Raw genomic sequence first — 22,175 nt, 5'->3', positions numbered from 1 at the left:
TGGATACGCCAGGGTCCTCCTGGGCTCCAAAAGTAAACCCACCCAGATTCCTGGGTGTGCTCCCACTTCCTGGGGGATTACTGCTGACAGTAACAGGAGGTGTTGGAGCTGGCTTTGGAGGTATATTCTCTTTATTGTTATTCTTGGGACAACAGTTGTCTGTTTTGTAATGCCCAACCTGTTTACAGGCATAACAATAAGCCTTTTTCTCAGTTGAAGAAGTGTCTTGGGACCCACCCCCATTCTTGGAGTTTTGGGGCCCTGGGGAAGTCTTTTCTTTATTTTTATCCCCACCCTTATCTTGAGGCTTGGTAGACTCCTTCTTCTGGTTACTGTCCTGATTCTTAGGCCTAATCCTGGTTCTGACCCACTTGTCTGCCTTCTTTCCCAATTCTTGGGGAGAGGTCAGATCAGAGTCCACCAGGTGCTGGTGTAAGAGCTGGTTCTGACAATTACTTAGGATCTGCTCCCTCATAATCAAATTATACAATCCTGTAAAGTCATGTACTTTGCTGCCATGTAGCCAACCCTCCAGAGCCTTAGTAGCACAATCAACAAAATCAGTCCAGTCCTGTGTCTGTGTCTTCTGGGTGTCTCTGAACTTCAACCTGTACTGTTCAGTGGTTAAGCCAAACCCATCTATTAGGACACTCTTCAGGACTTTGTAATTGTTTGCATCCTCATGTCTGACAGCGAGGAGCTTATCTCTCCCTTTCTCTGAAAAGGAGTACCATAAGATTGCTGCCCACTGTTCCTCAGGAACCTGCTGTACCATGCAGGCTCTCTCAAGAGCAGTTATCCACTTGTGGATGTCATCCCCTTCCTTGTAGGGGGGCACAATCTTTGTCAGGTTTCTACTATCATAGGACCTGGGTTTCTCTTTAGGAATATTGCTGCCACCAGTGGCATCTAAGCCACACAATTTTTGCTCTCTTGCCAAGGCAAGTCTAGCTTGAGCCAAGGCTACCTCCTCCCTCTCTATTTGGAGTTTGACAGCCCTCATTCTGGCCCTATGCTCTAGCTTTTGAGAAGCAGTCATGCCTCTCTGAGATTCTCTAGAGGCACTAGAAATATGAGAGTCCCCTGAGGGAGATCTCACTCTTCTGTTGCCTGGGAGAATGACATGGTTGGATCTGGGGAGGTGCTGGCCCTCTCCATTTCCCAGTAGGTCTAAGTTGGCCTGGTTAAGCCTGGCAACTTGGACCTGGCTACCCTCCTGACCCTGGTCTTCTGTGTCCTCAACCTCTGAGTCCTCATCCCCCTCTTCTCCTTCTTCTTCCTCCTGAGGGGTACCAGTTACAGGTAGGTTCTCTCCATTTCCTGATCCTAGGGAAATTCCCTTCGCCCTTTCTAAGTCATCCTGTTCTAGAATGGCTATCAGGATTGGACAGGTGGGGCTTCTGCCCCTTTTTAACCCTCTTGATTTGCACAAGGCAATCAAGTCCTTTCGGGTTAGTTTGTCATAGCTGGAAGTTGCCTGGGTAAGGTCAACTGTCACAGGAGTAGACCCTGAGGCTTTTCCTGTGTCAGACATGACTCTAGTGTGGTGTAAGTGATGCACCTACCTACACTAAGTGTTTCCCTACTGTACCTTACTAGTGAGTTGTAGCCAGGGTGTGCTAATCCCTTTAATCTACAACTACTAAGTCCAGTAGAACTTAATATGCTAAGCTTTTGATTTATATGTACCTAGAGGTACTTGATGTGATCTTTCAATTTGATAAAAGATTGCAATGGTAAAACAACAGCAAGCTCAAATCCGCACCGCTGCTCACCAATGTGAGAAGTTGGCCTGATAGGTGATGTTTCCAATTCTGGAACCACCTATTATCAGACCAAACAATCCCTTATGGTGTCAGGTTGTAAGTCAACCTTGTTAGACAAGCTATCCTAGGGGTAGCATGGACTAAGCAGCCTAAAGGCTTAACTTAAGAGGTCGTGTTAAGCGAGCTGTTTTACCACATACAATCCTGTAATATCAAATGAAAGGACACCACACAAGTATATATTATAAAAATATATGTGTTTATTACTAAAAACAATCCCCAGTATTCTTTATGAATAAAGGGGCACAAGCGTTAAATCAAAAAGCACAGTTTAAACATACAAGTTGCACAATTATGGATGAGGGCGGGTGGCCACTCAAACCATATACTAAACAAGTGGTATAAGAGATACCAATCGAACAGTGGTTAGGCCTAGGGCCTAGGGAATCGCTGGGAGCAGTCAGGACAAGCAGTGCTGAAGTCGGGAGAGGCCCACGGGATTCGGGAGCAGTGCGGAAAGCGCACGCATGCACCAATGTTAACCAATGGTGCGTAAAAATGACAAAGTTAGAGTTTAAGGACACTTCCGCTGAACCTAGAGGAACAAAACTTAAGACACAGACCCTAGAGGTGTGCACCAGTGTGGGAACACCGGCAGAGCAAAGTTACCTCACCCACAGGAAGCGGGTGCACAGGGTCGAAGTTGAGTCGGGTTTCGTCACGCAGGCTCTTGGTGCTTGAAGCTGAAAGGGCTGCAGGCGGGGTGAAAGAGAAGTGTCCGGTGGAGTCCAAGGGTGGACTCGAGTCGAAAAGTACCTGAAAGCAGAGGGGACAGAGTCTGGGTCACTCAGCAGTGACCAGGGTGGAACCAGGACGGAACCAGGCAATGTCGGGCGCAATCAGGTCGCTGTTGCGGTGCTTCTCTCCGCTGTCACGTGGGCTCTGGGGCATCTACGACGTCCAGGAGCAGGTCACGATCTGTCCCACGCAGGCTCTCACCGTCGGCGCTGTCGGCTTCAAGATTGGAGCAAACAACACTTGGCAAAAGCAATCCACGCGGAACCGGGAGATTGCTTCTCACTCGAACCAGGAAGGTCAGAGTGGGGGCTCCTTTTCAGGAGAGCTGGTGCAGATCTGGAGCAACCAGATTCACAAGTCGGTTTCAAGTTTTCGTCGGCACAGGGGCCACTAGCCGGCTGGCAAGTGACCGGGCCAACGCACTGAGCCAAAAGTAGCAGAAGGGCCCCACGCAGCACTCGATGAGTGTAGAGGGGTGAGCTTCGGTGCAAGAGTGGCTCAGGGTTGGGGCTTCTCAAACCCCGGTGCACAGCTTCGAGGGTCACTCATGGGCTGCACGGTCAGCGTCTCGTGGTCAATTCAAGATGGCATGCCCCACACTTCCGGTCGCCTCCACGGGTCTCAGCTCTGCAGGGACTGTGGATCGGGCTGCTGGAAGGCAGGCAAGCTTAATCTCGTCGATCTCAGTCACTCGAGTTCCGGCGGGAACTGCAACCAAGTAGACATCGAGGGCTGGATGGTGCCTGCTGCTGCAGGGTGGTCACTCCTTGACCACAAGGGAGATTCTTCGGGCTTCCACGTTGAGATGGAGGTCCAAGGGTCCAGAGTTTCGTTTCTAATGTTTCTTCCAGGAAATCTGATGTGCATTGGCACTGCTCCCACTCTTATTCGAATCTGGGGGGCGTGATTACCTGCTAGGCCCCCCCCTATGGGTGGGACCCAGGAAGGGGGTGGATACACCCCTTTCCTTTGATCCAGGCCGCCCTGGCACGAGGGCTGGAGTGCCCCAGAACCGGTTTGGCCGGATTATGCAAGGGGCAGCCTTGTGCGCCCCAGGCAGTGTCTGGTTTCTTTCAGACCTCCCTGCTACAATCCACTATCTCCTGTCTGGAGGGTGGTGACACCCTCCTGTGGCAGGAAACCCTTTGTCCAGGCCCCATTTGCTGAGTTTCGGTCAGCTGCAGGGGTCCAGACTCTTGTCTGTGGCAGAGGCATCCATTTTGTGGATCTAAGGCCCTTTTAGAAATTAACCGCATTAAAGTAAAGGAACATGTCTTACCCCTCTAGAGGGGTGGAATGCTATCCCCGTCGCCAGAACTGGCGAGGGGATAGTATTCCAAATCGTATGACACCTTACACGACATGTTTTGATAAAGCCAAACCAGAGTTGCTATATAACCGGGAGGATTATAAGGCACTTAAGAGTATATGGTATGGCATTATCCTGAAACAGCTTAGGGAGTTGTTCCCGACAGCTGCAGACAGGCTCAGCTCATGCTAGAGCTCCATCTCACATGAAACCACGCACTCTGCCTCCAGGATTGATGAGGCCTTCCATAGGAGTGGCTCACAGGTTAATATGTGTCCAGATATAGGTTTAGATATAGGTATACTATATCTAAGCAAGGGGTGATTACACCACCTTACCCCAGCTGAGTGATCAGCCAGTTGTGTCAATTTAAGAACCAGCCAGGGGTGGCAAAAGATATGCTGCAGCCCCTGGTAGGCCTTGGTGGCCCCTATGCCCTGGGCACCTATAGTGCATTATACAGGGGCTGACAAGGAGTCCATTTCCAATTGTGGTATGTACCTAGGGTACATGGAATCCATTTTACAGAGAGAGCAGATGGCCTGGGGCCCTGATTAGCAGGGAACCAGGTCAACTAAGTCAAAAAACCAGCTAAACACAGGCAAAAAATCTGGGGTAACCATAGTCAGGTAGCCACCTTCCTACAGTGAGCAAAAAAAGATGGAGTTAGGCCCAGATCTCTGTACTCGGGGTGAATGTTTGACATTGTTTAGCATTCCATCCAACGTTTGTTCTTTTTGCATTTGTCACCCTAAGTGGGATGGGTATGCCCAGACTTGGCTCCCTTGCTCGTCAAGCCACTGGAGTCAGGCTAGCCTGGTTGATGAGGGGTGATACCCTGAAACTAGTCCTAGGATGCCTGTTTCCAGTCCAGGGGGGACCTGGCATGGCAGATCGGGCTAGACTGTTCCCATGGAGAGCAGGGTCAAGTCTGATTTGCATATGGCTGGGTCCAAACTGGAATGGCATGGTGAGCAAAAGAAATATGGATTTAGGTTCAGATCTCTGCACCAGGGGTTAATGTTTGACATTGTTCAGCATTCCATCCATCAATTGTTCTTTTTGCAACCAATTTAGCAGTGCCGCGCTGCGCTTTTTCATAAACGTAGGAATGCATCATATAGACAATAATACAGCGCACACCTCTGTTTTCCTTTACGCTGGCATTAAAATGTAGCCTATCGCCAGTGCAGACACCTTTGCACCATGCAAGGGTGCCTGCTTTGCAGGGAGGATTGTGTTTGTGCAGGAAGGGACGCCTTCATGCACAAAAACAATAATTAATGGGGTTTTGCTCCTTCTACGTGTATGAATGCAGCACACATAGCAAGATAAAAAAATTTAATGGTTTTCCCTTTGCGCAATTCTAACACCTCCTTTTCAAAGGCGTTTATTTTTGGAGCTTCCTCAGAGTTAGATATCTTCGTAAATCTGGGGCAGTGTAAAAAAGCAATGGGTGTAGCATGGGTACGCCCACAGCAACACCTATTGCATGTCCCTTTGCCACAGAAAACTGCGACAAAAAGACCCATATTTACAAGTCGACATTAAGCCACACAAAGTGGCTTAGCATTGCTTTGTAAATATGGAGCAGGGCATTGCGTCACTTGAGTGTCGGAAAAAGTGACGCTTCAATGGCACGATGCCCTTGTAAATGTGCCCCAAACTGTTGTGGCATTCTCACGAAGCTCAGGTGAACTTGAGAAGCCAGGGAACGACTAAAAAAAGAAAGTACGTTTGCGAATTCCTGCTATTGTCTGAATGGAGAAAGAGGTTATTTAAACTTGTGAAATCAGGAGACTAAGTACTCTTAGCAGTATAACTGAAGTATATCCCATGCGAGGTCATGCCACATTAATATACTTGCATTTTTTTTATCTCAATATAGTTTTTATTGTTTGTTTTACAACATATAACATATAATCATCAACACTTTGTTGTTACATGGTTGCAGCCCACATTGGCTGTGTTAATGGTGCTACAGTTACACATTATATAAGCTTGTCTGCCCCCCTATTGGACGAGATGGGAAGTAGATGAAAGGCTATGGCATATGATTGAAATTAACTTTATTAATGCCTTTGATATTGTTTTGCATTGAAAAGGGTTACACAGGTGCAGCAGCCTTGGAATGGAAACTGTTTGTAAATAAAAAGAGAGCTAAATTACAGCCGGTGCAGGTAAGGGCTATGGGGCGGAAGGGAGGGAAGTTGGCAGTTGACAGAATAGGGAAAATACAATTAAAAAAAAATGGAAACCACTTACCCTTGTGCTCGCCTAAGTGGTTTTTTTTATTTTTTTATTTTATCTATTCCGTCGTCTGTCAACTACCCCCTCGACTCACCGCTCTTACCTGCACCGGCCGCGACTGCTAAATTAACTGTCTGCGGTTGTGGTCCCTAGAAATGCCAACGTCGGATCTAGGGTAGGGTATACCCACCTTGGAAGCAAAGAAGGGTATCTGCCGCATCCCCATTGCATCAAATGTATTGAGGACTAGCAGCTCCGAGTCTTCCCTGAGGGTCCTCATATATAGACCGAATTAGTCATGGGGTATACATAAAGTTTTCTTGTTCCCTAATCCAGCCCACTTTATCTGCTATAAATAGAGCATATGTGTTTGATGGTATATTCATAATTTTTTAATTTAAAGACCTAACCTAGTTGATTAGGGTTTTCTCTGGTCCTGTAGAAATGCATTTGGCCCTCAGTGCGACTAGGCATGAAACGTGTCAACCCCACCATGAAAGCAAGGGCTCCCACCATGCCTGGTTGGTTCATTTTTATGTTATCCAATCTACTCAACTCACATTAAAAGGCAGCTAATCCCGGCTCTGCCACTTGAAAAAAGAATCTTCCTATTCTGGCGAAAGTGAGATGTAAACCTGTGAAAACACAACTACTTCCTGCTGTCTAGAAATGCCCTAATTGCATATTCAAGCCCCTCCCCCATATCAGAGAATAGGTTCAGTAATCCCAAACCAAGGAGACTCTTTATTGTTCACTGGACAGCTGTTCATGTCCAGATGTGCCTCTTGCGTTAAAAGTATTCTCTTATGAGCACTATGCTGCTTCTTGGAGCTAGGTCATATATGAATTGCAAAAACGTTGCTGTTCCCACACACTTGACACTGACTGCCTCCCATTGAACATCGCCCCAACACAAACTCACCCAGAAGAGGACTGGCCATTAGCAGAATCAAGTGCATTCATGGTCGGCCATCTGCATCCCAGCCTCTGGGACCGCTACCTGGTGATGTGAGGCTGCACGTGACCAGTGACAGTCCCCACCAACCAGCGGGGCACAGAGGATTCAATCATTATTATTGCTAAATTTCAGGTTATTAATTCCGAGTTTTAATAGTGGGCTGCACCCAGGTCCTGCCGGGTGGTACGACTTTCCTGTAACTGCCATCAGCGCACGTGACCGATAGAAACAGCAGCAGTTAAGAAAGGGTAAGGCTGCAGACAAGCAAGGTAAGTCAAGCGCCGTGCAGTCAGGGGGGCTGGCCTTTCAGATTTTACTCTTGAACTAAAAGGGGAGGTAAAACATTTCGGCTGCTGCTCACAGCAAGTCTCACTGAATGACACATCACACTAATAAGAAAGAGTGAGCCGTGACCTTGGCAGCCGGCTCCAGGGGTTATATTTAGAATCCATGGAATGTGTTGGATAGTGAGGTTTGAGGGGGCTGAGGAGACCCAGGCCTCCAGCGTCTGCAGCTGCAGCAGAGTGTCCGCAGCCAACAGTGGTGTTTGTTTACTTTTGTAGGGGTTGAGTTTAGCATTTCCTAGAGGCCACATAGCTCGCTGCAGTGCGGATAAGTGCATGATTTGGCACACTTCGAAATCCCTCAATAAAATGACCATTAGTGTTGAGAGCTATTTTTAAACCCTCTCTGGTATTTTAAACAGCATCGGATTGCACGTGGCGTCTCTGAGTAACACTTCAAAAGTTAAGATGTTTAGTTAACTTTAATCCACGTTTAAAAATGCAGCCTTTGGAAAGCCTGCTCCAACCAATCAAGAGAGGAGGCAGGAACAACACATGTTACAACGCAAAGTGCCTCGCATACTCATGTCTTTCATTTAAAAATAGAGGTTTTTCAAGAGAAGCCGTTCACGGTTGTTGTAGCTGGAGTTAAGAGCTCAGATTTGCAGCGGTTTGGAAGGGAATGTAACATCCCCAACACCCTCGCTGTTATCAGGAGCGCTGCACAGCCCTTGAGGGCAGTGATAGTTGCCATGTAAACTCTGCAACACTATGGCCTGAGGAGATGCCACCGCCAGCACATCCCTCAACGCGTAGACCCAAGAGGATCTACCAGCTGTGCGGCGCGGATGCTCCCTGAAATGTAGAAAGGAACCCCGACAGGTGGCGATGGGCAACACGATTAAGGGCATTATTGCCTTCATACCATCGAAGAAGTGCCAGGAATTCCTCACTGGGGAGCTAGAAGAAATGCCAATCGACAAAATGGTGGATCTGAGTTGCAACCAGTTGAGGAGGTTCCCGCTCCAGGTTTGCTCCTTCACAGAACTCCTCAAGCTCTACCTCAGCGACAATAACTTGAATTCTCTTCCACCCGAGTTAGAACTTCTGCAGAAGCTGCAAATTCTAGCCCTGGATTTCAACAACTTCAAGGCGGTGCCTTTGGTGGTGTGTCGACTGAGCCAGCTTTGTATCCTTTATCTTGGCAACAATAGACTTCGCAACCTTCCATCTGAACTGAGTCGTCTCGACAACCTGCATACCTTGTGGATTGAATACAACTACTTCACGGAGATGCCTGACGTCATCTGCCAGCTGAAGCACCTTAAGACATTCCACGCCGGATGCAATCCCATCCGCCAGCTCCCCAAGGAGCTCAAAGAGCTTAAGGAGCTCCGCACCCTATGGCTGTCCGGGATCCTCTTGAGCGACTTTCCACGCGTCCTGCTAGAGATGCCCTTCCTTGAGGTGATCGACCTGGACAGAAATGGCATCAGGGTCTTCCCTAGTCTCAGGCGCCTGCCAGCGCTCAAGCTGGTCATCTATGACCATAACCCGTGCAGCAACGCGCCAAGAGTCGCAAAGGGGGTAAGGAGGGTCGGCAACTGGTCGGAAGAAAGCCCCGAGCCAAAGAAGCGGTCAGAAATTGAACAGGAAATTGAGAAAATAATGGAAAACAAGGATTCACAACCTGTTGCCAAAGAAGAGGACACTCCTCAATGAATTAGTGAACTCTTTGGAAAAGCATGTCATTGACAGAGCTGCACGGGTGCAAAGGTAGCTATTATAGCGATGTGTGAACCCACTCTGTTTGCATTAATAGCACCTGCATAGGTACTGTCTATGTATTTATACTTCCTACAATCCAAAAAGAATATTTATTTTCAGATTTAGAAAATAAAAGATGCATTCAATAGTGCAAATATATGTTAATAAAAGTAATCAACTTTGGTAATTTATCTCAAATTATTTGAATATTGCATGATGATAATAAGGCTAATTCACTGGAGCAAAGTGTCACATGTTGAATGTATGAGGATACTTATTTAAACCAATACAATTGGGTGATGACCTGTGATGCAGAATTCATCTCTGCGTGGTTGCATTGGGAATAATGTCAAATATATGTCCATGCCATGAAAGCCTGTATGTCGCATGTAAATCGTTTAGCAAAGGGTCGTGGAGTATTCCCAGTGCTTAGATTCAATATTAGGGTTCATACTTTATAAAAAGCACAACATATGGGGGTTTTGCACAGAGGTTATGTAGGTCAATGAAGACTATCTGTACGCTCATAAATGCCAAAAGCCTTTATCTAGCTCTAGAGTGTCCAGCCTAAGTTACCTTTTAGGGGAGATCTCACTAGTTATGCAGTAGCACCTGGACACAACTTATGTCACCACATAAAAGGGTGTGCCACCAAACGGCACGTACACCTTAATGCATGTTCATGAAGTCGATACCACTGGGTTTGCCGCATTATAGGGATGAGAAGGTTAGGTACGCGGTGTCAATCTATGATAACCACACTGACTTAGTGCATATTGCACAAAGCTGCAGAGGTTCGATAACAATATTTTTTTATTCAGTGCTTTAAGTGGAATGAAAACGTTAGGGGCTTATTAAAAAGCGGCGTGGCCAGAGAAGCCTAACTAGGAATCCTTTCAAAGAGGTGTGACCTTCGCAATTAAAGATGAGACTTAAAACAACAAACATAAGCCTAAAACACGCCAGACTTATTGGCTTTAGCAGTCCTTGTTAGCAGTATTAGATAAATGAGTAAAAACAATGATATTGCTATTGATAATTATAATCGAACATGTTTTCGTTCTGAAAGTTGAGACTGTGAAACAAACCGTACTAATACTTGTGGAAGGGGAGGTGCTCTTCAGTGGCTCAATCACTCCCTTTCTCCCCCTCACATCACATTCGTCTGAAATCTCTCTATGTTAGACAGGTGCACACTTTTATGACACACATTTTTCTGAAAATCTCCATCTGCATTCCGCCTACCATATCTCCTCCCTCTTCATCTATGACAGTCCACTCTGTCTTCCACCTCCTTGTGCCACCTCCCCTTCGCACCTCTCTCTCTCTCTCTTTCTCTCTCTCTCTCCCCACCTCCTCACTTGTAAACACAGCATTTTCTCTTCCTATGATGTTCTCAGTATTTCAGCAGCTGTGTTCCTCCTTCAAACACTGTCCGATAGAATCTTAATTACAATTGCCACATATGTGAGCATTGCATTGTGTGATCTTCAGCGCGGCCAAGGATTGGATGAGCATGCGGTCTTCACATCTGTGTGACTCACTGACACTCATTGGCAGAAACTTGCACTGCACTGCCTTCACTCTCAGCTCCAAAGCTCTCAACCGTTCCATAACATGAACACACACCCACAACCAGAACTCAGCCAGACACCTACAGGCGGCTCAATCCACAGTACGAAGTATACAAGAGCCACACAATATATGAAAACAACTACAGGAGCAAAGGGACTGCATCGCTGCAGTGGATTACAGCCAATGTTGAGGAATTGATCAGTGTGTTTGCTTGTTAGGTGAAGGACCAGAGTAAAAGGCCCACCAGGATGACTCTGGGGGGAGGGTATGTTAGGGCCCCAAACATAAGTACTGACGCTGTCATAGGTAATAATACATTGATGTGCCCTATTGCTGAAATGCGTGTGAATTGCCATGCAGTGCACTGCTTGAGGTGGCCTTTGGTATGTTGGAAGAAAGTACTTGTATTAAGTCATGGCAAAACAGATATATTTCGGTGCCAAATTGTACTGTGTCAGCAGCATATTTCTTCGTTGCAACCCAGGTTCCAGGTTTACTAACATGTTGCATCGGGGTTGGGTCATTTTTTTGGGATTCAGCCCGACACAAAATGTATTTCAGGATTTACTAAATCAGGCAAAGCCCGATTTACGTGGGTTTGAATAACTTAGTGGCAGGCAAGCATTCCATGGGTGGAGCATGAGCATTCCTGTTTAACCATCCACGGATTTTGCAGCAAACTCAGATTTACTAAAGTCTGTAAACCTTAGTTTGTGCCAACATGGAGCGCCCACCTGAGGTTGGCATAGGAGGAGAAATATCTTCATTGCTCCTTGTTTCTTCCTCTTTGCAAAGAGGAATAAGCCTCCAAGGACTGCTTTTGTGCATGAAGGTGTGCCTTCCTTCACACAAACAATCCTGCCCACAATGCAGGCACCCTTGCCTTGCCTGGGAGCATGGATGCCTGCATTGCCACTAGGCAGCCACAAGTCCACCACAAGTGCACCAGTGCAGGGAGATAGATGCCCATATCTCTGTAAATATGGCTTAGTTCAGCTCTTAGCCCTTCATGCAACATAGCGTAGCAACCTGCCTTGCTCCGTTGCATTGTGTGAAATATTATGGGCCTAGATTTTTAGATAAAAGTTTAGAAATGTGATATTTTCATTCAACCAAATGTTAATCTTTAACCTTAGAAGGAAATTTGCTTCACATTTGAAATTGCACCCCTAACACAGATTTGATTCAAGGAAGCCGAAGCCAAACTTTAAAGGATTATGGTTGGCCAGATTACAGAGTCATTAGAGAGAGAGCTCTGTGGGGTAACAATGTGCTCATGAAGCCAGTAAAAGGGCACAGTTATAATGAAAGCAGTCAATGTGAGGGCCCATGAAAGCATGTCCACTGTAGGGGCCTGTGTTTTAGAACACTAAAGTACCTCTAGGCAGACCTATATAATTTTATCCATTGATTATATCACTGCATATTTCACCAAGGATGCAATATATATAGACAAACAGACATTCCTTTCATTGGAACATATTTTTATTTTTCATTTCATTTATTCTTTTTTCTTTTATAAAGTTCGTATTTGATTATTTGTACAAATATATTTTCTAACACATTTTATGTAAAACAATTTAGATAGTGCATAGTTTGACAGGGTGCTATTTCAAAAATGAGGAACCCCATAAAAACATCACAAATTCATACCATTCATTCCACCAGACATACTTCTACACTCACTACCCGTTCTATGACAGACTAAACTAACATGTAATACATAAATCAATAGACATACAAAAATGTTATTGTGAAAACCCTATGCGTTTTGCTAAGTCAGATGTTCAAAAGACTTTTCACTTTTTCCTTTAGTACATTTTCCTTTTTTTTATTTATCTTCTTCTTTCTCTTTTTATATATATGATGATTTTCTATGTAGGGGTCTCAGATGCGTACGGCCTATGTACGTTTCGGTGATTAAAGTTAATTGGTTCACCTTCTTCAGGGCCAAAGAAGAAAATAAACAACAAACAAACAAATATATGTACACTCTGTATTAAAACCAAGGGGTTCTTGAGTCTCTGAAATAAGAACATATTATATTCAAAATTAGTCACAGTCTTTTTTAGTGCATCCATATAGCAGTTCATACTTTCTTAATTACATGATTTACAATTATTTGTATGCCATAGTAAAAAAGCAAAAAAACGGAGTCTGGCCCTGGGACGGGGGGCACTGGACCAAATTATACCAGTGAAAAGAAAAAATTGCTTGCCCTCCCACTTATTTAGTCTCTCTATGCTCTGAGACTACAAACAAAAACAAGTCGATTTGTTTGTATGGGTAATTTTATTTAACCCTTTTACTTATTATTTTGATAGTATTTATCTTTTTCATAGGAAAGAAGAACACTTTATATACACCTATACACAATACAAAATACATTTATACATATTTACAACTACTATACAAATAACACATATATAGTGAATCAAACAGTTATCCACAAACTTCTTTTGCAACGAAATAGCAATTCTGTATCCACAAATAATTAATCTTTGCGAGATAATCAAACCACTATTAGACCCATACGGTGAGAAAAAGGCAACAGAAATCGAGTTTAATTCACAGTCAATTCCAACGAAATGAGTGAACCCATCTAGGGCAGATATTTTGTAGTGTCTGTCTGCCGTTTGCCGACGCGTTTCGAATCTGTAACAAATCACAGATTCTCCTCAGGGCTCTTTCATTGTATTCAATCTTCATAAAGATGCAGTGGGCTCTCGTGGTCCAATTGCTCACGAGGGGTATGCGCCGCAGAAAATCAGTGAAACAAAAGGTATGTTCTCTGTCAAGTATGGCAGTGGATGCTGTGTTGGATCCTCTCTTTACTCAATATAATTCCTATGAGACCTATAGTTTTGATGAAGAGCGCAGGGCGTCGGTCGCCATGCCGTTTGCTCCTTCTCTTTGTCGAAAACAAGTTTGAATCAGTGGCGGGGACTCGAGTTCCTCCCCGTTGTTTACAACCGCGCCTGTTCACTCGCGCTCTCCCATCGGTTGACGAACCAGGAAATGCGAACACTTTGGCCAAAGTGTTCGCATTTCCTGGTTCGTCAACCGATGGGAGAGCGCGAGTGAACAGGCGCGGTTGTAAACAACGGGGAGGAACTCGAGTCCCCGCCACTGATTCAAACTTGTTTTCGACAAAGAGAAGGAGCAAACGGCATGGCGACCGACGCCCTGCGCTCTTCACCAAAACTATAGGTCTCATAGGAATTATATTGAGTAAAGAGAGGATCCAACACAGCATCCACTGCCATACTTGACAGAGAACATACCTTTTGTTTCACTGATTTTCTGCGGCGCATAGCCCCTCGTGAGCAATTGGACCACGAGAGCCCACCGCATCTTTATGAAGATTGAATACAATGAAAGAGCCCTGAGGAGAATCTGTGATTTGTTACAGATTCGAAACGCGTCGGCAAACGGCAGACAGACACTACAAAATATCTGCCCTAGATGGGTTCACTCATTTCGTTGGAATTGACTGTGAATTAAACTCGATTTCTGTTGCCTTTTTCTCACCGTATGGGTCTAATAGTGGTTTGATTATCTCGCAAAGATGAATTATTTGTGGATACAGAATTGCTATTTCGTTGCAAAAGAAGTTTGTGGATAACTGTTTGATTCACTATATATGTGTTATTTGTATAGTAGTTGTAAATATGTATAAATGTATTTTGTATTATGTATAGGTGTATATAAAGTGTTCTTCTTTCCTATGAAAAAGATAAATACTATCAAAATAATAAGTAAAAGGGTTAAATAAAATTACCCATACAAACAAATCGACTTGTTTTTGTTTGTAGTCTCAGAGCATAGAGAGACTAAATAAGTGGGAGGGCAAGCAATTTTTTCTTTTCAATAGTAAAAAAGCAGGCTCAAAACCTGTGTGTGGGCCATTTTTAAATAACCAGTGATAGAAATTAGAAAACACCCTGTGTCTCCTTAAAGAAAAAGAATTAAAAATATACAGAAATGAGGCTTTTAGATCAAGATTTTATCCGAAGCAGTCAAAAAATAGAGACACAATAGTTAGACATATCACTAACTATCCGTGTGTTTAACATTCAGGTTTGAATCTTTAATAAGGGATAATGTTGGTCTTTTATCCTGTGGCTATGGTGGTATTGCCCTGATGTTTATAAATTTACCTGTAAGAAACTGCAAGGACGAATCTATCCACACTTATTATGCGTGCTGGTAGGCTTGCCAAAAGTCACTGAGTTTCTATGATAAAAACCAATGCCAAACGTAAGAGGTTATCTTTTTATACTAGCAGTGTTACAATATGAGGCATGTAAGGTTATTACCGGTATTGGAATCGAGCCCTACATGGTACAGGTATTAATTTCGTAATAAATAAGCTTATCCTTCTTCAGTGCTTTCGTGTATATCTTTAACAGTAACACCGTTTGTGACGAAAAAGTGGTGATGACCTACAAAAATATAATGTTCTAAGATATACCATATTTTTGTAGGTCTAATTTCTATTACTGGTTATTTAAAAATGGCCCACATACAGGTTTTGAGCCTGCTTTTTTACTATTGCATACAAATAATTGTAAATCATGTAATTAAGAAAGTATGAACTGCTATATGGATGCACTAAAAAAGACTGTGACTAATTTTGAATATAATATGTTCTTATTTCAGGGACTCAAGAACTCCTTGGTTTTAATACAGAGTGTACATATATTTGTTTGTTTGTTGTTTATTTTCTCCTTTGGCCCTGAAGAAGGTGAACCAATTAACTTTAATCACCGAAACGTACGTAGGCCGTACGCATCTGAGACCCCTACATAGAAAATCATCATATATATAAAAAGAGAAAGAAGAAGATAAATAAAAAAAAGGAAAATGTACTAAAGGAAAAAGTGAAAAGTCTTTTGAACATCTGACTTAGCAAAACGCACAGGGGTTTCACAATAACATTTTTGTATGTCTATTGATTTATGTATTACATGTTAGTTTAGTCTGTCATAGAACGGGTAGTGAGTGTAGAAGTATGTCTGGTGGAATGAAAGGTATGAATTTGTGATGTTTTTATGGGGTTCCTCATTTTTGAAATAGCACCCTGTCAAACTATGCACTATCTAAATTGTTTTACATAAAATGTGTTAGAAAATATATTTGTACAAATAATCAAATACGAACTTTATTAAAGAAAAAAGAATAAATGAAATGAAAAATAAAAATATGTTCCAATGAAATGAAAGTCTGTTTGTCTATATATATTGCATCCTTGGTGAAATATGCAGTGAGATAATCAATGGCTAAAATTATATAGGTCTGCCTAGAGGTACTTTAGTGTTCTGGTTTTTCTCTCTCCCTCCTCTGGACCTTAAACTTCACTTGGGAGAACTCTTCAACAGTGGGGCTTGTGTTTTACCCTGGTCACAGGTTCAAATCCCAGCAGGTCCACTCAGCCTTTTTTCAAGAGGGTAGCTGAATTGCATCACACCATACCCCATCATGCAGTGTGGCGTCATCTTCCAAAGTACATGAAATACACTTTCAAGCCCGCAAGTAGGTGTTATTTACTTTGCCGATGCTGTAATTAAAAAAAATATATCCCTGGCAAAGGCAAAACAAGCATTAGAAATGCAATCGGGCTCGGATTTATTTGAGTTTGAGCTAATGGCATTGTAAATGCCAATGTATTGTTGCTATGTGTTATGGAGTGTGTTCATGTGGTGTGTACTGCTAGGGATCTCCTTGTGAATGTGCGAATATTGCACCACGTGCCTGTGATGTCCTTCTTATGTGTGAGAAGCTTGCACCTCTGCTGCCTGTGGTCTCCTTGTGAGTGTAAGAAGCTTGCACTGCTGCTGCCTGTGATGTCGTTCTTGTGAGTGGGTGAAGATTGCACCTCGGCTGGCTGTGGTCTCCTTGTGAGTGTATGCACTGTCATTGCTAGCCTGTAGATATGCACTATCATCGCTAGCCTGTAGATATGCATTGGCTTCACTAGCCTGTAGGTATGCACCGTCATCGCTAGCCTGTAGATATGCACTGTCATCGCTAGCCTGTAGATATGCGCTGTCATTGCTATCCTGTAGATATGCGCTGTCGTAGCTAGCCTGTAGATATGCATTATCATCGCTAGCTTGTAGGTATGCACTGTCATCGCTAGCCTGTAGATATGCTTTGTCATCGCTAGCCTGTAGATATGCACTGTCATCACTAGCCTGTAGATATGCATTGGCTTCACTAGCCTGTAGATATGCACCGTCATCGCTAGCCTGTAGATATGCACTGTCATCGCTAACCTGTAGATATGCATTGGCTTCACTAGGCTCTAGTTATGCACTGTCATCGCTAGCCTGTAGATATGCGCTGTCATTGCTAGCCTGTAGATATGCTCTGTCATCGCTAGCCTGTAGATATGCACTGTCATCGCTAGCCTGTAGATATGCATTGGCTTCACTAGCCTGTAGATATGCACTGTCATCTGCACTCTGCACCGCCACTCTGCACCGCCACTCTGCACCGCCACTCTGCACCGCCACTCTGCACTCTGCACCGCCACTCTGCACCGCCACTCTGCACCGCCATTCTGCACCGCCACTCTGCACTCTGCACCGCCACTCTGCACTGCCACTCTGCACCGCCACTCTGCACCGCCACTCTGCACCGCCACTCTGCACCGCCACCCTGCACCGCCACCCTGCACCGCCGCACTGCCACTCTGCACCGCCACTCTGCACCGCCACTCTGCACCGCCACTCTGCACCACCACTCTGCACCGCCACTCTGCACCGCCACTCTGCACTCTGCACCGCCACTCTGCACTCTGCACCGCCACTATGCACCGCCACTCTGCACTCTGCACCGCCACCCTGCACCGCCACTCTGCACCACCGCACTGCCACTCTGCACTGCCACTCTGCACCACCGCACTGCCACTCTGCACCGCCACTCTGCACCGCCACTCTGCACCGCTACTCTGCACTCTGCATCGCCACTATGCACCGCCACTCTGCACTCTGCACCGCCACCCTGCACCGCCACTCTGCACCACCTCACTGCCACTCTGCACCACCGCACTGCCACTCTGCACTGCCACTCTGCACCACCGCACTGCCACTCTGCACTGCCACTCTGCACCACCGCACTGCCACTCTGCACTGCCACTCTGCACCGCCACTCTGCACCGCCACTCTGTACTCTGCACCGCAACTATGCACCGCCAATCTGCACCGCCACTCTGCACCGCCACTCTGCACCGCCACTCTGCACCGCCACTCTGCACTGCACCGCCACTCTGCACCGCCACTCTGCACCGCCACTCTGCACTCTGCACTGCCACTCTGCACTCTGCACCGCCACTCTGCACCGCCACTCTGCACCGCCACCCTGCACCGCCACCCTGCACCGCCGCACTGCCACTCTGCACCGCCACTCTGCACCGCCACTCTGCACCGCCACTCTGCACCACCACACTGCACCGCCACTCTGCACCGCCACTCTGCACTCTGCACCGCCACTCTGCACTCTGCACCGCCACTATGCACCGCCACTCTGCACTCTGCACCGCCACCCTGCACCGCCACTCTGCACCACCGCACTGCCACTCTGTACTGCCACTCTGCACCACCGCACTGCCACTCTGCACCGCCACTCTGCACCGCCACTCTGCACCGCCACTCTGCACTCTGCACCGCCACTATGCACCGCCACTCTGCACTCTGCACCGCCACCCTGCACCACCTCACTGCCACTCTGCACCACCGCACTGCCACTCTGCACTGCCACTCTGCACCACCGCACTGCCACTCTGCACTGCCACTCTGCACCACCGCACTGCCACTCTGCACTGCCACTCTGCACCGCCACTCTGCACCGCCACTCTGCACTCTGCACCGCAACTATGCACCGCCAATCTGCACCGCCACTCTGCACCGCCACTCTGCACCGCCACTCTGCACTGCACCGCCACTCTGCACCGCCACTCTGCACCGCCACTCTGCACTCTGCACTGCCACTCTGCACTCTGCACTGCCACTCTGCACCGCCACTCTGCACCGCCACTCTGCACTCTGCACCGCCACTCTGCACCGCCACTCTGCACCGCCACTCTGCACCGCCACTCTGCACCGCCACACCGCCACTCTGCACCGCCACACCACCACTCTGCACCGCCACTCTGCACTCTGCACCGCCACTCTGCACCGCCATTCTGCACCTCTGCACCGCCACTCTGCACTCTGCACCGCCACTCTGCACTGCCACTCTGCACCGCCACTCTGCACCGCCACTCTGCACCGCCACTCTGCACCGCCACTCTGCACTCTGCGCTGCCACTCTGCACTGCCACTCTGCACCACCACTCTGCACCGCCACTCTGCACCGCCACTCTGCACTCTGCACCGCCACTCTGCACCGCCACTCTGCACCGCCACTCTGCACCGCCACTCTGCACCGCCACCCTGCACGCCACTCTGCACCGCCACTCTGCACAACCGCACTGCCACTCTGCACCGCCACTCTGCACCGCCACTCTGCACCGCCACTCTGCACTCTGCGCTGCCACTCTGCACTGCCACTCTGCAGCACCACTCTGCACTCTGCACCGCCACTCTGCACCGCCACTCTGCACTCTGCACCGCCACTCTGCACCGCCACTCTGCACCGCAACTCTGCACCGCCACTCTGCACCGCCACTCTGCACCGCCACTCTGCACAACCGCACTGCCACTCTGCACCGCCACTCTGCGCCGCCACTCTGCGCCGCCACTCTGCGCCGCCACTCTGCACCGCCACTCTGCACTCTGCACCGCCACTATGCACCGCCACTCTGCACCGCCACTCTGCACCACTGCACCGCCACTCTGCACCATCACTCTGCACTCTGCACCGCCACTCTGCACCACCGCACTGCCACTCTGCACTGCCACTCTGCACCACCGCACTGCCACTCTGCACCGCCACTCTGCACCGCCACTCTGCACCGCCACTCTGCACCGCCACTCTGCACTCTGCACCGCCACTCTGCACCGCCACTCTGCACTCTGCACCGCCACTCTGCACCGCCACTCTGCACCGCCACTCTGCACCGCCACTCTGCACCGCCACTCTGCACCGCCACTCTGCACCGCCACCCTGCACGCCACTCTGCACCGCCACTCTGCACAACCGCACTGCCACTCTGCACCGCCACTCTGCACCGCCACTCTGCACCACCACTCTGCACCGCCACTCTGCACCGCCACTCTGCACTCTGCGCTGCCACTCTGCACTGCCACTCTGCAGCACCACTCTGCACTCTGCACCGCCACTCTGCACCGCCACCCTGCACCGCCGCACTGCCACTCTGCACCGCCACTCTGCACCGCCACTCTGCACCGCCACTCTGCACCACCACACTGCACCGCCACTCTGCACCGCCACTCTGCACTCTGCACCACCACACTGCACCGCCACTCTGCACCGCCACTCTGCACTCTGCACCGCCACTCTGCACTCTGCACCGCCACTATGCACCGCCACTCTGCACTCTGCACCGCCACCCTGCACCGCCACTCTGCACCACCGCACTGCCACTCTGCACTGCCACTCTGCACCACCGCACTGCCACTCTGCACCGCCACTCTGCACCGCCACTCTGCACCGCCACTCTGCACTCTGCACCGCCACTATGCACCGCCACTCTGCACTCTGCACCGCCACCCTGCACCACCTCACTGCCACTCTGCACCACCGCACTGCCACTCTGCACTGCCACTCTGCACCACCGCACTGCCACTCTGCACTGCCACTCTGCACCACCGCACTGCCACTCTGCACTGCCACTCTGCACCGCCACTCTGCACCGCCACTCTGCACTCTGCACCGCAACTATGCACCGCCAATCTGCACCGCCACTCTGCACCGCCACTCTGCACCGCCACTCTGCACTGCACCGCCACTCTGCACCGCCACTCTGCACCGCCACTCTGCACTCTGCACTGCCACTCTGCACTCTGCACTGCCACTCTGCACCGCCACTCTGCACCGCCACTCTGCACTCTGCACCGCCACTCTGCACCGCCACTCTGCACCGCCACTCTGCACCGCCACTCTGCACCGCCACACCGCCACTCTGCACCGCCACACCACCACTCTGCACCGCCACTCTGCACTCTGCACCGCCACTCTGCACCGCCATTCTGCACCTCTGCACCGCCACTCTGCACTCTGCACCGCCACTCTGCACTGCCACTCTGCACCGCCACTCTGCACCGCCACTCTGCACCGCCACTCTGCACCGCCACTCTGCACTCTGCGCTGCCACTCTGCACTGCCACTCTGCACCACCACTCTGCACCGCCACTCTGCACCGCCACTCTGCACTCTGCACCGCCACTCTGCACCGCCACTCTGCACCGCCACTCTGCACCGCCACTCTGCACCGCCACCCTGCACGCCACTCTGCACCGCCACTCTGCACAACCGCACTGCCACTCTGCACCGCCACTCTGCACCGCCACTCTGCACCGCCACTCTGCACTCTGCGCTGCCACTCTGCACTGCCACTCTGCAGCACCACTCTGCACTCTGCACCGCCACTCTGCACCGCCACTCTGCACTCTGCACCGCCACTCTGCACCGCCACTCTGCACCGCAACTCTGCACCGCCACTCTGCACCGCCACTCTGCACCGCCACTCTGCACAACCGCACTGCCACTCTGCACCGCCACTCTGCGCCGCCACTCTGCGCCGCCACTCTGCGCCGCCACTCTGCACCGCCACTCTGCACTCTGCACCGCCACTATGCACCGCCACTCTGCACCGCCACTCTGCACCACTGCACCGCCACTCTGCACCATCACTCTGCACTCTGCACCGCCACTCTGCACCACCGCACTGCCACTCTGCACTGCCACTCTGCACCACCGCACTGCCACTCTGCACCGCCACTCTGCACCGCCACTCTGCACCGCCACTCTGCACCGCCACTCTGCACTCTGCACCGCCACTCTGCACCGCCACTCTGCACTCTGCACCGCCACTCTGCACCGCCACTCTGCACCGCCACTCTGCACCGCCACTCTGCACCGCCACTCTGCACCGCCACTCTGCACCGCCACCCTGCACGCCACTCTGCACCGCCACTCTGCACAACCGCACTGCCACTCTGCACCGCCACTCTGCACCGCCACTCTGCACCACCACTCTGCACCGCCACTCTGCACCGCCACTCTGCACTCTGCGCTGCCACTCTGCACTGCCACTCTGCAGCACCACTCTGCACTCTGCACCGCCACTCTGCACCGCCACCCTGCACCGCCGCACTGCCACTCTGCACCGCCACTCTGCACCGCCACTCTGCACCGCCACTCTGCACCACCACACTGCACCGCCACTCTGCACCGCCACTCTGCACTCTGCACCGCCACTCTGCACTCTGCACCGCCACTATGCACCGCCACTCTGCACTCTGCACCGCCACCCTGCACCGCCACTCTGCACCACCGCA

The 22,175-nt window shown here is 49.1% G+C and overlaps 2 protein-coding genes across 2 annotated transcripts in view; one reads left to right on the top strand and one right to left on the bottom strand.

Annotated features, from left to right (window-relative positions):
• The window catches only part of LOC144811986 (cathepsin E-B-like), a 461,737-nt gene that overhangs the window by 389,177 nt on the left and 50,385 nt on the right, over nucleotides 1-22,175 (bottom strand). The window lies entirely within an intron of this gene.
• LRRC10 (leucine rich repeat containing 10) lies at nucleotides 8,059-10,401 on the top strand. The gene has a single exon (XM_078654040.1). The coding sequence runs from the start codon at nucleotides 8,254-8,256 to the stop codon at nucleotides 9,085-9,087; it is 834 nt and encodes a 277-aa protein (XP_078510166.1). The 5' UTR covers nucleotides 8,059-8,253; the 3' UTR covers nucleotides 9,088-10,401.

This window comes from Lissotriton helveticus, chromosome 1_1, assembly GCF_964261635.1.
Source record: "Lissotriton helveticus chromosome 1_1, aLisHel1.1, whole genome shotgun sequence".
Lineage (NCBI taxonomy): Eukaryota > Metazoa > Chordata > Amphibia > Caudata > Salamandridae > Lissotriton > Lissotriton helveticus.
Note: the sequence above shows the minus strand (reverse complement) of the source record. Positions and strands in the feature narration are given on the sequence as shown.